Genomic DNA, 12509 nt, shown 5'->3' with positions numbered 1-12509 from the left:
CCTACCCCTATCCCTATCCCTACCCCCACCCCTACCCTTCCCCTTCCTACCCCTACCTCTATCCTTATTCCCATCCCTATCCCTACCCCCACCCCTATCTCTATTTCCATCCCTACCCTTCTCCTTACCCCTACCCTTATCCTTATTCTTACCTCTCCCTCTCCCTCTCCTTCTTCCTCTCCCTCTCCCTATTCCTATCCCTACCCTTTCCCTTATTCCTACCCATATCCCAATTCCCATCCCTTCCCTTACCCTTAGCCTTACCCTTAGCCTTATTCCTACCCCTATCCCTATTCTCATCCCTTCCCTTACCCTTACCCCTTCCCTTACTCTTTCCCTTTCCCTTACCCTTTCTCTTACCCCTTCCCTTCCCCCTACCCCTATCTCTATCCCTACCCCTACCCCCCCCATCCTTACCCCTACCCTTACCCTTATTCCTACCCCCTACTCCTACCCCTAACCCTATTCCTATCCCTACCCTTACCCTTATCCCTACCCTAACCCCTACCCTTTCCCTTATTCCTACCCCTACCCCTATCCCAGTTCCCATCCCTTCCCTTCCCCTTAGCCTTACCCTTAGCCTTATTCCTACCCCTATCCCTATTCTCATCCCTTCCCTTACCCTTACCCTTTCTCTTACCCCTTCCCTTACCCCTACCCCTATCCCCACCCCTATCCCTACCTCTACCCCTATCCTTGCCCCTACCCCCACCCCTATCCTTACCCCCTACCCTTACCCTTATTCCTACCCCCTATTCCTATCCCTACCCTTACCCTTATTCCTACCCTAACCCCTACCCTTTCTCTTATTCCTACCCCTACCCCTATCCCTATCCCAATTCCCACCCCCTCCCTTACCCTTACCCTTATTCCTACCCCTATCCCAATTCTCATCCCTTCCCTTACAATTAGCCTTACCCTTAGCCTTATTCCTACCCCTATCCCTATTCTAATCCCTTACCCTTACCCTCACTCCTACCCCTACCCCTCCCCTCCTTCAGCACCCTGGCCAGCTCCTTCCTCTCCCCCACGTTCCCCCCATGTTCGGGCGGGGCGAGGCGTCTCTATATCAGCGCATGCGCAGCAGCCCTCCCATCTGTAGCAGCGCACAAGATGGCGGCGGTGACGGCTGCAAGGCGGATGATAAACGGCTCCGGGCCCGGCGGGGCACGGGAACAAGCGGCGGCCTTGACACGGGATTTCCTATCCCAACCACGTCTCAGTGAGTTCAGACGGGATCAGGGCTGCATAATGTAGCATGGGGCGATGTTGAGGCCTTTCCCGGCCTTTGGGCCGCAGAGGGGATGTGGGTTCAAGCCGTGGGTTGGGTAGTGGTCTGTGGTGGGGAAGGGGGGGAGATGTGATAAAGCCGTGTGTGAGTGGGGGCTGGGTGGTTTCTGTTGGCCTTTCTTGGTTGCTGGATGTCGTGAGCGCTTCTTTATTGCTTTATTTTGAACCATCTGGTGTGAAATCCAAAGGAGACATCTCAATTCCATCCCCCTCCCTCAATCCCCTTCTCCCCCCATTGCCTTTGCTGTACCCCCAGATTACAGCTTCATACAAGGCCTGCACCTCTGCAGATCTGAGTTTTTATCTGCTGTTTCACTGCTGAAGATGAAGAACATTGCATTTTGCTTGCTTTTGGGTTGTCATAGTGTGCTTCCATCTCTGCAAATGGGAGCTCATGCTCCCTATCCCTACCCCCACCCTTATCCCTATTCCCATCCCTACCCTTACCTTTATTCTTACCCCTACCCTTTCCTACCCCTGTCCCTACCCCCATCTCTACCCTTCCCCTTCCTACCCCCACCCTTATCCCTATTCCCATCCCTACCCTTCTCCTTATCCCTACCCTTACCTTTATTCTTACCCCTACCCATTCCTACCCCTATCCCTACCCCCATCTCTACCCTTCCCCTTCCTACCCCTACCCTTATCCCTATTCCCATCCCTACCCTTCCCCTTATCCCTACCCTTACCTTTATTCTTACCCCTACCCCTTCCTATCCCTATCTCAAGCTGCTGTTGGGGGAAATTGGTGTCATTTGGTCTTAAGGACATAATTTCCTCATTGATGGGGCCTGCCCTTCGCTGCTGATTGAGGAAGGAACACTCACGAGGAGGTCATGGGACGGGATGTGTTGCTCAAGGGAACGTTTTCCATTCCTGTAGCCCTCACTGAGAGCCCCCTGCTAATCCTAAGGCTACTGCAGGAACCTTATGTGCTGCTGACAGCCATTTTGGGCCCCCTTGCCACATCTGATGCTATTTGGCAGGATTTTTGGTGACTGAGACAGCAGGAGTTCCTCCTTAGACCGCTCTGTACCACCACTTCATGCTTTATCTGATGCATCTTTGCTTATTGCTGCTAAGAGATTATATTGCAACAGTTCAAACTGTTGGCTTAGGTGTGCTTTGTTGACAGTATACACTGTGAGCTGTGTGTGCCAAATGTAACTGTTTCTTGCTGTGCCCAAGCCAGCTGATTCCTTATAGCTCCCCATTGGTGGGGTTTGTGCCCTTTCCTTCTGCCTTATAGCATGATAGCACTAAGTGCTGTTCTTTTCTGCTCTGCAAATGGTTCCACTGCCTCATTTTTCCACTCAGATGAGAAGCAATTAACAGTCACTCGTAGTCACTGCTCCCTCATGACCCTGATAAAGCTTTGACTCAGTGTTACTTCTGTCTGAGGGTTGGTGATGCTGAGCTGTACTGTGATGTCGTGTGTCCATTGGGCAGAGCTGTCTGCTGTGTTTCCACAGGTTTTCTGCTGTGCTGATAGCACAGGAATGATCTCTAGTTTCTGGGCACACAGGTATATCAGGGAACTACGTGTAGTGTTAACACATGAGCTGCTGGTGTTTCAGGTGTGAGCCTTATGGTGAGCTATAGTCATGTATCAGGTGTCTTGGGATAACCCAAGAGGGGCAGGATGTATCTGTGCTTTAATGAAACAGCCAAAAAGGGGAAGTTCATTGTTGGTGTGAGGGTTATGGCTCCATTTGCTGGGCACAAGTTACAGTTACAACCACGACTACTTTATCACTTGTTACAGTTGTTGTTATCTCTGCTATGTGAATATCTTGCAACTCTGTAGTTCAGCTTTACTTTGCAGTGGAGTTTCTGGTGGGCAGCGTTCTGATGATCCCCAAATAAAGGCTTGCTACAGCAAATTTCTAACAGACAGGAAAATGTCAAGGTCGTATCTCAATGTTAACCGTGACTGCTTTGCTGCAATGGCAGAAATGTTTGCAACACAACTGAGCACCTCATCCTTCTTGTGGGGCTCCTAAGAAACAGAGCAGTACAGAGCTCAGCCCCACAGCTGCAAACCTGAGGCTGATGATAGGAATTGAATCTTTAAAAACCAGATATGGGGAATTTGTGTTGTTCCAAGGAAGTATCTGATTTGTGGCTCTTTCTTCCAGCTTATAAAACCGTGTCTGGTGTGAATGGCCCCTTGGTTATCTTGGATCAAGTGAAGGTAAGGATGAAGAACCTTAATGGGTTTGGCAGGAAAAGCTGTACCGGGTTAAATGTTGACTGTTGTGAAATTCATCTCCTGAGCAATTTAAATACCAGGTTGGCTGCTGAAATAAATGAAAACAAATAGAAGTACAGCTAAAAAGTTGCACTTAAGTCAGAAGAAGGGGATGAGTAGATNTTGGGGAAAGAAAGGAAACACTGTTATAGTTCTACCAAACAACTCAAAACGTTGTCTAAACTTAAAGAAACAGACATAATCATTTTGAAATGATTTTTTTTTCTGATGATAAAATAATTAAGACAAAAAAAATCCATAGGAAAGTGCTATATTAGGCCTGTCTGCAGCTGATGCCTTTTGTTTCACAGCTGTGCTTCTGAGGTTTTTAATGTTTTCCATCCTCTTTCTTCCTCATTTTCAGTTTCCTAGGTATGCGGAGATTGTCCACTTGACTCTTCCCGATGGCACCAGAAGAAGTGGGCAGGTTCTGGAAGTCAGTGGCTCCAAAGCTGTGGTTCAGGTGTGTATGGGGACCAGATCATCTCATAATGGCAACAGGAAAATACTTTGTGAACCAACATGTCTGAATTGCCAGATGTCTTGTGATGTTGGTACTGTAAGTTGAAAAATCAGTGCTACTTATTCCAAGTTTAAAACCATATGAATAATTTTAGACTGAAAACTGGATTTGGGAATGACTTTCCTATATTCCCTCAAGACCCTGATTAATTTGCAGCTAGATGAATGGAATCATGCTGTGTTTGTACAATGTTAGGTTCAGAATCAGCTGCTATGCTGTGTGTGTGTAGGTATTTCTTCTAAGCCACATTTCTTGCTGATGCTAATTCTTATCTGAATAAGTTTAGCCTGCTGGCGAGGGAAAACACTCGAGATCAAAAGAATGGCACTGGGTCTGTTGGTTGCTGCTGATATACCTCATGAATTTGTTAAAGTAGGTTTTGATGTCATGCTTTGTACCAGTGAGCTGCTTTTGAAATCCTTTGCTCGCAGGGAACTGCCTTGTTTCTTCTCCCCTGTGGCTGATCAAGTTAAGCTGTGAAGCAGCTTTCTGGTGTGTAATTTTGTTCTTACTCGTTCTTGGTTGTTTAATTCCTTTGCTATCTTTATAGGTATTTGAGGGCACTTCAGGTATTGATGCTAAGAAAACATCCTGTGAGTTTACTGGAGATATTCTTCGAACCCCTGTCTCTGAAGATATGCTCGGTGAGCACTTGTTTCTTTCTTTAAAGAACGAACAGGCTTATCACCCACTGACTTATTTTCCCATTAACTTTCACTTCTATTTTATTGCTGTTTCTTGTAGGCAGAGTATTTAATGGATCAGGAAAGCCTATAGACAGAGGCCCCACTGTTTTGGCTGAAGATTTCCTGGACATAATGGGTATGTTCTTTATCTCTTTCGGGTACGGAGATAGAAGAAAATAACTGTCTTAAGTGATACTTGGGACCTGTTCAAGGAAATATATGTCAACTCCAAAGCTTTGTAGACCTGAAGGTGTAGTTTGCAGCTTTTTACACAAGCACTGATAGTTTCATCACGTGTTGAACAATGTGTTTTCTAAATCCAACAGGTCAGCCAATCAATCCCCAGTGTCGAATCTATCCAGAAGAAATGATTCAGACTGGCATTTCTGCAATAGATGGTATGAACAGCATTGCCAGGGGGCAGAAAATCCCCATATTCTCTGCTGCTGGTCTGCCCCACAATGAGGTGGGTATTCAGAGCTGTTAAGAGGGTTAAAAAGTGAGCAATTTAAGTTCTTCATCAAATGTGCAGATGCACTGAAGCTTATTTTTTCCCATCTAGATTGCAGCTCAGATTTGTCGTCAAGCTGGCTTGGTGAAGAAATCCAAAGATGTGATGGATTACAGTGAAGAAAACTTTGCCATCGTGTTTGCAGCTATGGGTGTAAGTCAATAATATGAAGGATTTAAGTGCAGAGTGCTGAAGCCTGGTCTGAAACTGATGCTTTAATTTCATGATTTAGGTGAACATGGAAACTGCTCGGTTCTTCAAATCAGACTTTGAGGAAAACGGGTCCATGGACAACGTGTGTCTGTTCTTGAATTTGGCCAATGACCCAACGTAAGTAGTCAGGACTGTGTCAGTTGGGAAAAGCTGAAAAGAACAAATAAACTGGAAGCTTAAGTCTCACTGATGTGCAGATGTGATGCTGACAATCTGTAGTTAAGTGGAATATGAAATGCTGATAGTCCAGTTGGTGCATCTTGCATGTTTTTCAGAGCGTTTTAATGTGTTAGTAACTTCAGACTGTTCCTTTGTGACCTTGGAATATGTGTCATAAATATGCCATGCTGTTCTGTTTCAGCATTGAGCGCATTATCACACCTCGTCTAGCTCTAACAACAGCAGAGTTCTTGGCATATCAGTGTGAGAAGCACGTGCTGGTCATTCTGACAGATATGAGCTCCTATGCTGAAGCTCTGCGAGAGGTATGTGTTTATGGAGCCACGTGCTGAGTGTTGCCAGAAAGAGTTCATAGTATCAAGTAAAAAATGCAAATTTTCCAACTGTTACAATTAGTATTCCTTACAATGTTCTTAAATTAGCCAGTGAGGCTTTTAGTTACTCACTGCTCACCTAGAATTATGGTTGGTAGTCAGAGAGCTATTACTGTTTCTCATATTTGAACTTAATTTGTGACGTTCAGCAGTTTAATGTTTCTGATTTGTCTCCCCATCAGTTGAGGTGACATATTTCCCTTTGTAGGGGTTTATGTGTCTCTACCTCAGTACTACATGCTGGAAGAGGAACTTTCAGTGAGTCGTGTAGATTAATTAGGGAGGACAGCAGGTCTGTCAGAGTGATCTTGGATTCTTTTCTCAATCCTCTCAGGTTTCAGCAGCTAGAGAGGAGGTACCTGGCCGCCGTGGTTTCCCAGGGTACATGTACACTGACTTGGCTACCATATATGAGCGTGCTGGGCGTGTGGAAGGCAGAAATGGCTCAATTACTCAGATCCCCATTCTTACCATGCCCAATGATGGTGAGTTACTTTGAATTTTTTTAATATCTAATACTTGAAATGACTTATTCAACATAAACAATGGGGATCCTGTGGCCTTCAGGTTTTCATTTGGTAGTGCAGTCCTTGGCTGCTGTCTCAGTATCATTAAGAAGAATGCTTTGTCCATTTCGAGACTTCAGGGCTGTTCTCTAGCCCACTGTCAGGAGAGCTTATAGCTCTTGTGTAAGAGCACTTAGAGATACATAGGAGTACTCACTGATGACATTTTGCTATAGAAGTCATTGAACTCTAGGAAAAAAAAAACAACTGGCGCTTCACTGCTGGAAAGGATATAAAAGGTTTGAAAACTGTCATTCTCTTTTTTTTATAAAGATATTACTCATCCTATCCCTGACTTGACTGGATACATCACTGAGGGACAAATCTATGTGGATAGGCAGCTGCACAACAGACAGGTTTGTACCGCAGTGGTTGGAACACATTTGAGATCACTTCCTTGCTTTTTAAAGTACTATTATTAATTACTAGTTTTGTTTCTCTCCTCAGATTTACCCACCTATTAATGTACTGCCTTCCTTGTCTCGACTGATGAAGTCAGCTATTGGAGAGGGCATGACCAGGAAGGATCACGCAGATGTATCCAACCAACTGGTATGTAAAAACCTCTTCAGAAAAGGAGAGGCATATTTCAAACACACTTCTTGCTCATCAACCTTCGCCTGGCTGCTCTGTAACCTTCTGAGTCACCTTCACTTGATTCTCCACAGAATGAAATGTGCATGCTGTATGATGTAGAACAACTAATGTTCTCAGTGCTTAATGCATAAATTGTTCCTTTCTATATTAACCATAGACTGAGTTGTTCTTACTGTATTGGCCACTACCTAATATGACAATAATGTTGGCTTGAGCTCTCTAAGTGACCGCTAATGTCATCCTTCCAAGCAACCACCTTAATTGCTGTTAAGCTGAAGGGTGTATTTTAGTTACCAAGATAAAAGCTCTTCTGTTTTGGTCCCTTCTAGTATGCCTGCTATGCTATTGGGAAGGATGTGCAGGCTATGAAGGCAGTAGTTGGTGAGGAAGCTCTTACCTCAGATGATCTTCTTTATTTGGAGTTTCTGCAGAAGTTTGAGAAGAACTTCATTGCTCAGGGTAAGTGTCAGCTTCGAGAACATCACAGTATGTATTAACACCTAGAAGGCCTTGTTTTGAGATATCCTTGCTGTCGAGACCCTTTCCTGCCCCATATTTCAGTCTGTGGTTGATTTCTGTAGGTCCTTATGAAAACCGTACTGTTTACGAGACCTTGGACATTGGATGGCAGCTTTTGCGAATCTTCCCCAAGGAGATGTTGAAGAGAATTCCCCAAACAACACTGGCTGAATTCTACCCTCGAGATTCGACTGCAAAACACTAGCCACAACTTCATCTCCAACTCCTTGCTCTGTGAAATGCTGTTTGTTTTCCTTTTTTCATGTGTTGATGTTTACTTGTCGCCCTTATAATTAAAACCAAGTGTAGGTGACATTTGTGCCAGTGTTCCAATGTACACTGATACCAGTTCTTTAAAATATCCCTTTTTCCAAAGCCTGGATCTTCAGGAAGACCTTTAGGCCAGCTCTTATGTATGTGCAATAGCTATTGTTAAGCTTTCTTTCTTTTTGAACTGGACCTTCTGAAATGAATGTCTGAGGATTACCAGAACCTGCAGATCTTTAATTTCAAACCAGGAGCACATGGGTTAGAAAACATGAAAGAGTAAATGTGACTTAATGTCCAAAGCATCTGCTCATTTTGATCACGTGCAGTTGTCATGCTGCTGGTAGAGCAGATGGCTCTCTGCTGTCCTGCTGCTGTGCTTGAAGACCAGGTTAACATGTGGAAAGTGCATTGCACAGTGGTTTCTCTCTGAAAAATGCAAGTCACTGATTTAACTGTGGTTTAAAGTACTTAAAGGTATGCATGAACTAAGGACAATAGTGAGCAAGCTAAGTGCTTTTCTGCTAGCAAGGGCTCAGTGCAGAGGTCACAGGCCAGTGGGTTGCTGCCTGAAGGCAGTGTGTTATGGCTCAGTGAATTAAAGGTTCCGAATTAATTGTACCTTGGAGTTTGCAAAGAAAGATTTCTACTTAACTTTTCTTTTTGTTCTGGAAATGCCAGAGATGTGTGACAGCAGCTAAAGTGTTCTGAGATCAGTAGTGCCCCAATGGTTAAGACTGGGTAATTCAAGGCTCTGTGTTGCTACTGGAGGGGATGATATGAGATGTTTTAAATAAGAAAAACAACAAAAAAAAAAACTCTTATGTGAGACAGAGTTGTACTGGTGGGAGGTCGGCTTTTAAAATGCATTAGACTAAACAATGCAACATCAGAAAGCAACCTGATGTATGAATGGATATTGAATTCTGCTCCAAAGCGTGCTGTAGGTGGCGCTGGGTCCCGAGTCGTGTTCAGAGCTGTTGTGGTTTGCACTCCAGGCACAGATTTGGCTAGCCAGGAGAGCTCAGCATTCCCAAACACTTGGCTAGTCTCTTCAGTGTTATTTCTTACTTTGAATTGGTTCAGACGAGGCTCAGAGCCCAGTGCTGGCAGGCTTTGCTGGCTTTTATTTTCCAGGCTTAATGCAATCTTATCTCTGGTCTAGCTCACCAAAGCATGTTGCACCTCTCTGAACAGTGCTTGTCTAGGAAGGTGCTAACATGACTCGAATGATAGTGTGCTAATTCCAGCTTTCCCTGCTGCTTCCTGTGTGCGGTTCTATCGTTTGTTCAGTGTTCTCTGTAACTTGGACACAATAGTAACTTTATTCCGGTGCATTCCACTCTAAAGATGTATCAAGTCTATTTTTTCTTGAGGTAGGGATGGGAGGTTGCAAGCGTTGGCATGAGAATACTATAATGTAGAGAATATCTGAATAAATTAAATATGGAAGGTGTTGAATGAAACAGATTCCTGTTATTCTGTGGTTAGAAACAACTCGGGGTCGTTTTGCAATGGCTGAACTGTCCTTTGCCAATGAGGTTTCTATTTACACAAATGAAAATGCTCTTTAGTCTGCTGAAAACAAACACTTCAGCTGTCTGCAGCGAGGGCCACTACAGCCTCACGTCTTTATTAGTATTAGTGGAGCTGGTAGCTTTCAGGACTTATGATTTGGCCTTCAGCTTCAGGGCTGAATGCTTTGTGCTGCTGAGTGGGTGGCTGCTGCAATCCTGGTGTGATACCATGTGAATCTCAATGGGGAGTTTGTGCTGGAGGAGATTGGGAAACCTCAAGAGGTTGCTTAGGTGTGATCTTAAGGGGTGTGTTGACTCTACACTTTATGAGTGGTGCTATGAAGGGTGAGCTGTGCCATGGCTGTGCTTATTCTGAGGTCTATCATCAATCTTTTCCTATTAACTATTCTACCGTGCTGCAATTCAAGCTGCTGCTTGTGTGGAAGCAGAAGTCCTTGAGGGTAGATGAAGACATTACCTCACTCTTTAAAAACTCATTTAACTGTCCAGGCTGGTTCTGACAGTTGTTGTTTTTTTTCACTAGGAGAGAGACAGACTTAGAAATCCCATCTCCTCAGCATTATGAATGGCTTTGAGTTATTCCACATTCAATCCTATAGAGGAAGGAAAAAGTAGTATACTAAAAACATGACTTCAAAAAGGTAGGGAACAAACCTCAGTGTTTTCTAAACATTCAGCCAACTCAGCTCACAGCCCCTTTTTGTTTCGAGGGAGATCCTGTGGTTAAGGCACGCGAATAACTACATTAGCAGAAGGCAGCAGGCTGAAAACACGAGGAAGAGGAGAAATTCCAAAGTCCAGTGGATTCCTGAAATCCTTCGGTGGTGGTGAGGGCTGAGGACAAAGGTTGAGCAGCATTCCTGCGGGCGGTGAGCGCGGTGGAGCGAGCAGCTGCTTCTCACAAGGTACCTGCAAGTATGTGTGTGGGTTATGTGTCCCCTGGACATTCCAAACACTGCAGAGCAAAGTGAAAGGGATTTTGCTGCTGTACTCGCTGCAAATCAGCTCTTCAACATTGCAGCCAGTGGGAGCAAAGGGGAGAAAGAATGAAATATATCCGCTCTGAAACAGGGCTCAGACATGCAGACAAGCCTTTGGTGATAGCGTGGCTGGTTCAGGCCAGACAAAGGTTTGGGTTGAATGTAAATAGTGAGGGTGGCTTTGTGCTGAGGATGAAACAGCTGCTGAGTGCAGCTCAGCCCCACAGCCATATAGTGGCACTGCTTGCATGGTCTGCTTATACTGCCAAGTGAGCAGAGAGGGGGATAGGAGCGAGCTGCTGCCTGGTGGTACCAAATCAGCCCTGTTACTACACTCCTGATGAGCAGGGCTGCTTCAGACCCTAAATCACCTGGAAATGGTTGTTTTTGCTATTAAATATTCAGCAGTGCGAAAACTGCTTGGGAAATTATTGGTCTCACAGGAAGCAGCAATCACACAGCAGTGATTTCTGGTTTGCTCGGCTGCCAGTGCCTGTAAATGCAGTGAGTTTTTGGGCAGCAGGGCTGTATTGCCTTCTCTTGGCTTTGTAACATCCAAGGGCTGTGCTTAGAAGCACCAAAGCCAGTTTGGAGCTCTTCAGCTCTTACCTGGGTGAGTTAGTTCAGGGTTACATCCTGCTTTAACAGGGGATGTTTGCCTGGCAGAGCTTTGGTGACAGCATCCAGTTTGGATTTACCCCCATGCTCATGCATGTGGGATAGCCAGAGCCTGCTGTGCAGAGAACCCAGCCTTCCCCCCCCTCCCACTTTGCAACTCCCCGGCTGCTGGAGAAAACCAGCAGGTTCTGCAGACAGGCTGCTCCCAGGTAACAAATAGTGCAAGCAGAACAAAAATAGCTTAAGCCTGAGGCCCTGGGTACAGGCAAGGGCTTGTTGTGCAGCTATTTTAGCACCACGCAGCTATTTTAGCACTGCTCTGAGAACAGAGCCCCTTCCTACAGGTAAGGAAACCAAGGGAAGCACTTGGGACATGAGGAGAGAGGTGCCCTTGTGCTTTAGGAACCCCACAGCAGGAGCAATGGTGGTCAGAGCCATCCCTGCAGGTGAAGGGATGCTTTGCATTGGGAACAAAAGAGCTGAACAAACAGTCCAATATTTCATGGCGTGGTGACAGCAGGTACCATGCTAAATGGGACGTGCTGATCTCACAGCTGCTGCCCTCGGTGCATTTACACAGTATTTTCCTCTTTGCTAATGACTAATGAGGACTGCCTGGGGGTCCCATCCCCTCCAACCACCCCCCCCCCCCGGTTTCAGCCTCAGCCCACGGCAGCTGCTCCATCACTGCAGAGCAAACAGTGGCTGCTGATCATCCAGCAGATGCGAGGCAGGCCGGTGCTGCTGAGGGGGGGATTTGCACATCAAAAGCAGTTCTGCCTCCTCGCCCCATGTGCGGGGCGGCTCGGGCTAATTGCTCTTTCAAAGGCAGCTCCGATCGGGTCTCTGTTGGGATGTTGGGTCTTATACAGCCCCCCCTATAGCGGAAAAGTGGCCTAGTGGCACCGGGGTGTTAAGCAAAGATGTAAATCAGCTTTTCTCTCTCTCTCTCAAAGCTTATTTCCATCTGCTGATTTGTTCGACAGCTAATTCTGGCTCCTTCTGTTGTGCAGGGTTAGGCTCAGGCAGCTGGGGCAGAGCTAACGGGGAGCACCAAACCCTGCAGGAGCCCATGGCCATTGCTGCTGCTTTGTCCCCAGCACACACCGTGCTGTGTTGGGTCACCAGGACTCACTGCTCCTCAGTGCAGCAGAGGATGCCTCCAGCTTTCTGTGATGTGAGTGTTTGGAGGGGGAAAACAATGTGTTACAGTCAAAACACTCCTTTAGCTTTCATTGGGCTGTATCCCCTGTATCTCTTACATTCCTGTTTTCCCAGAGTGGCAGCAATGTTTGGGCTACTCTGGAAATGAAAACCAACCCATTGGATTTGCCTGCTCCTGCTTTGCAGCATGTTGCTGCTTTTCCATGCATGGGTTATCCCATGGGCAGCCCAC

General features: G+C 45.9%; 1 protein-coding gene across 1 annotated transcript; it reads left to right on the top strand.

Annotated features, from left to right (window-relative positions):
- Nucleotides 1-1076: 1076 nt before the first annotated feature.
- ATP6V1B2 (ATPase H+ transporting V1 subunit B2) lies at nt 1077-9443 on the top strand. Its single transcript, XM_015883144.2, has 14 exons — nt 1077-1222; nt 3429-3484; nt 3906-4004; nt 4615-4708; nt 4809-4886; nt 5077-5216; nt 5313-5414; nt 5494-5591; nt 5836-5959; nt 6363-6513; nt 6868-6950; nt 7042-7146; nt 7521-7650; nt 7773-9443. Exons 1-14 carry the CDS (start codon nt 1114-1116, stop codon nt 7913-7915), a joined length of 1512 nt encoding a protein of 503 aa, XP_015738630.1. The 5' UTR covers nt 1077-1113; the 3' UTR covers nt 7916-9443.
- Nucleotides 9444-12509: the final 3066 nt, after the last annotated feature.

This window comes from Coturnix japonica, chromosome 22 (assembly GCF_001577835.2).
Source record: "Coturnix japonica isolate 7356 chromosome 22, Coturnix japonica 2.1, whole genome shotgun sequence".
Classification (NCBI taxonomy): domain Eukaryota; kingdom Metazoa; phylum Chordata; class Aves; order Galliformes; family Phasianidae; genus Coturnix; species Coturnix japonica.
Note: the sequence above shows the minus strand (reverse complement) of the source record. Positions and strands in the feature narration are given on the sequence as shown.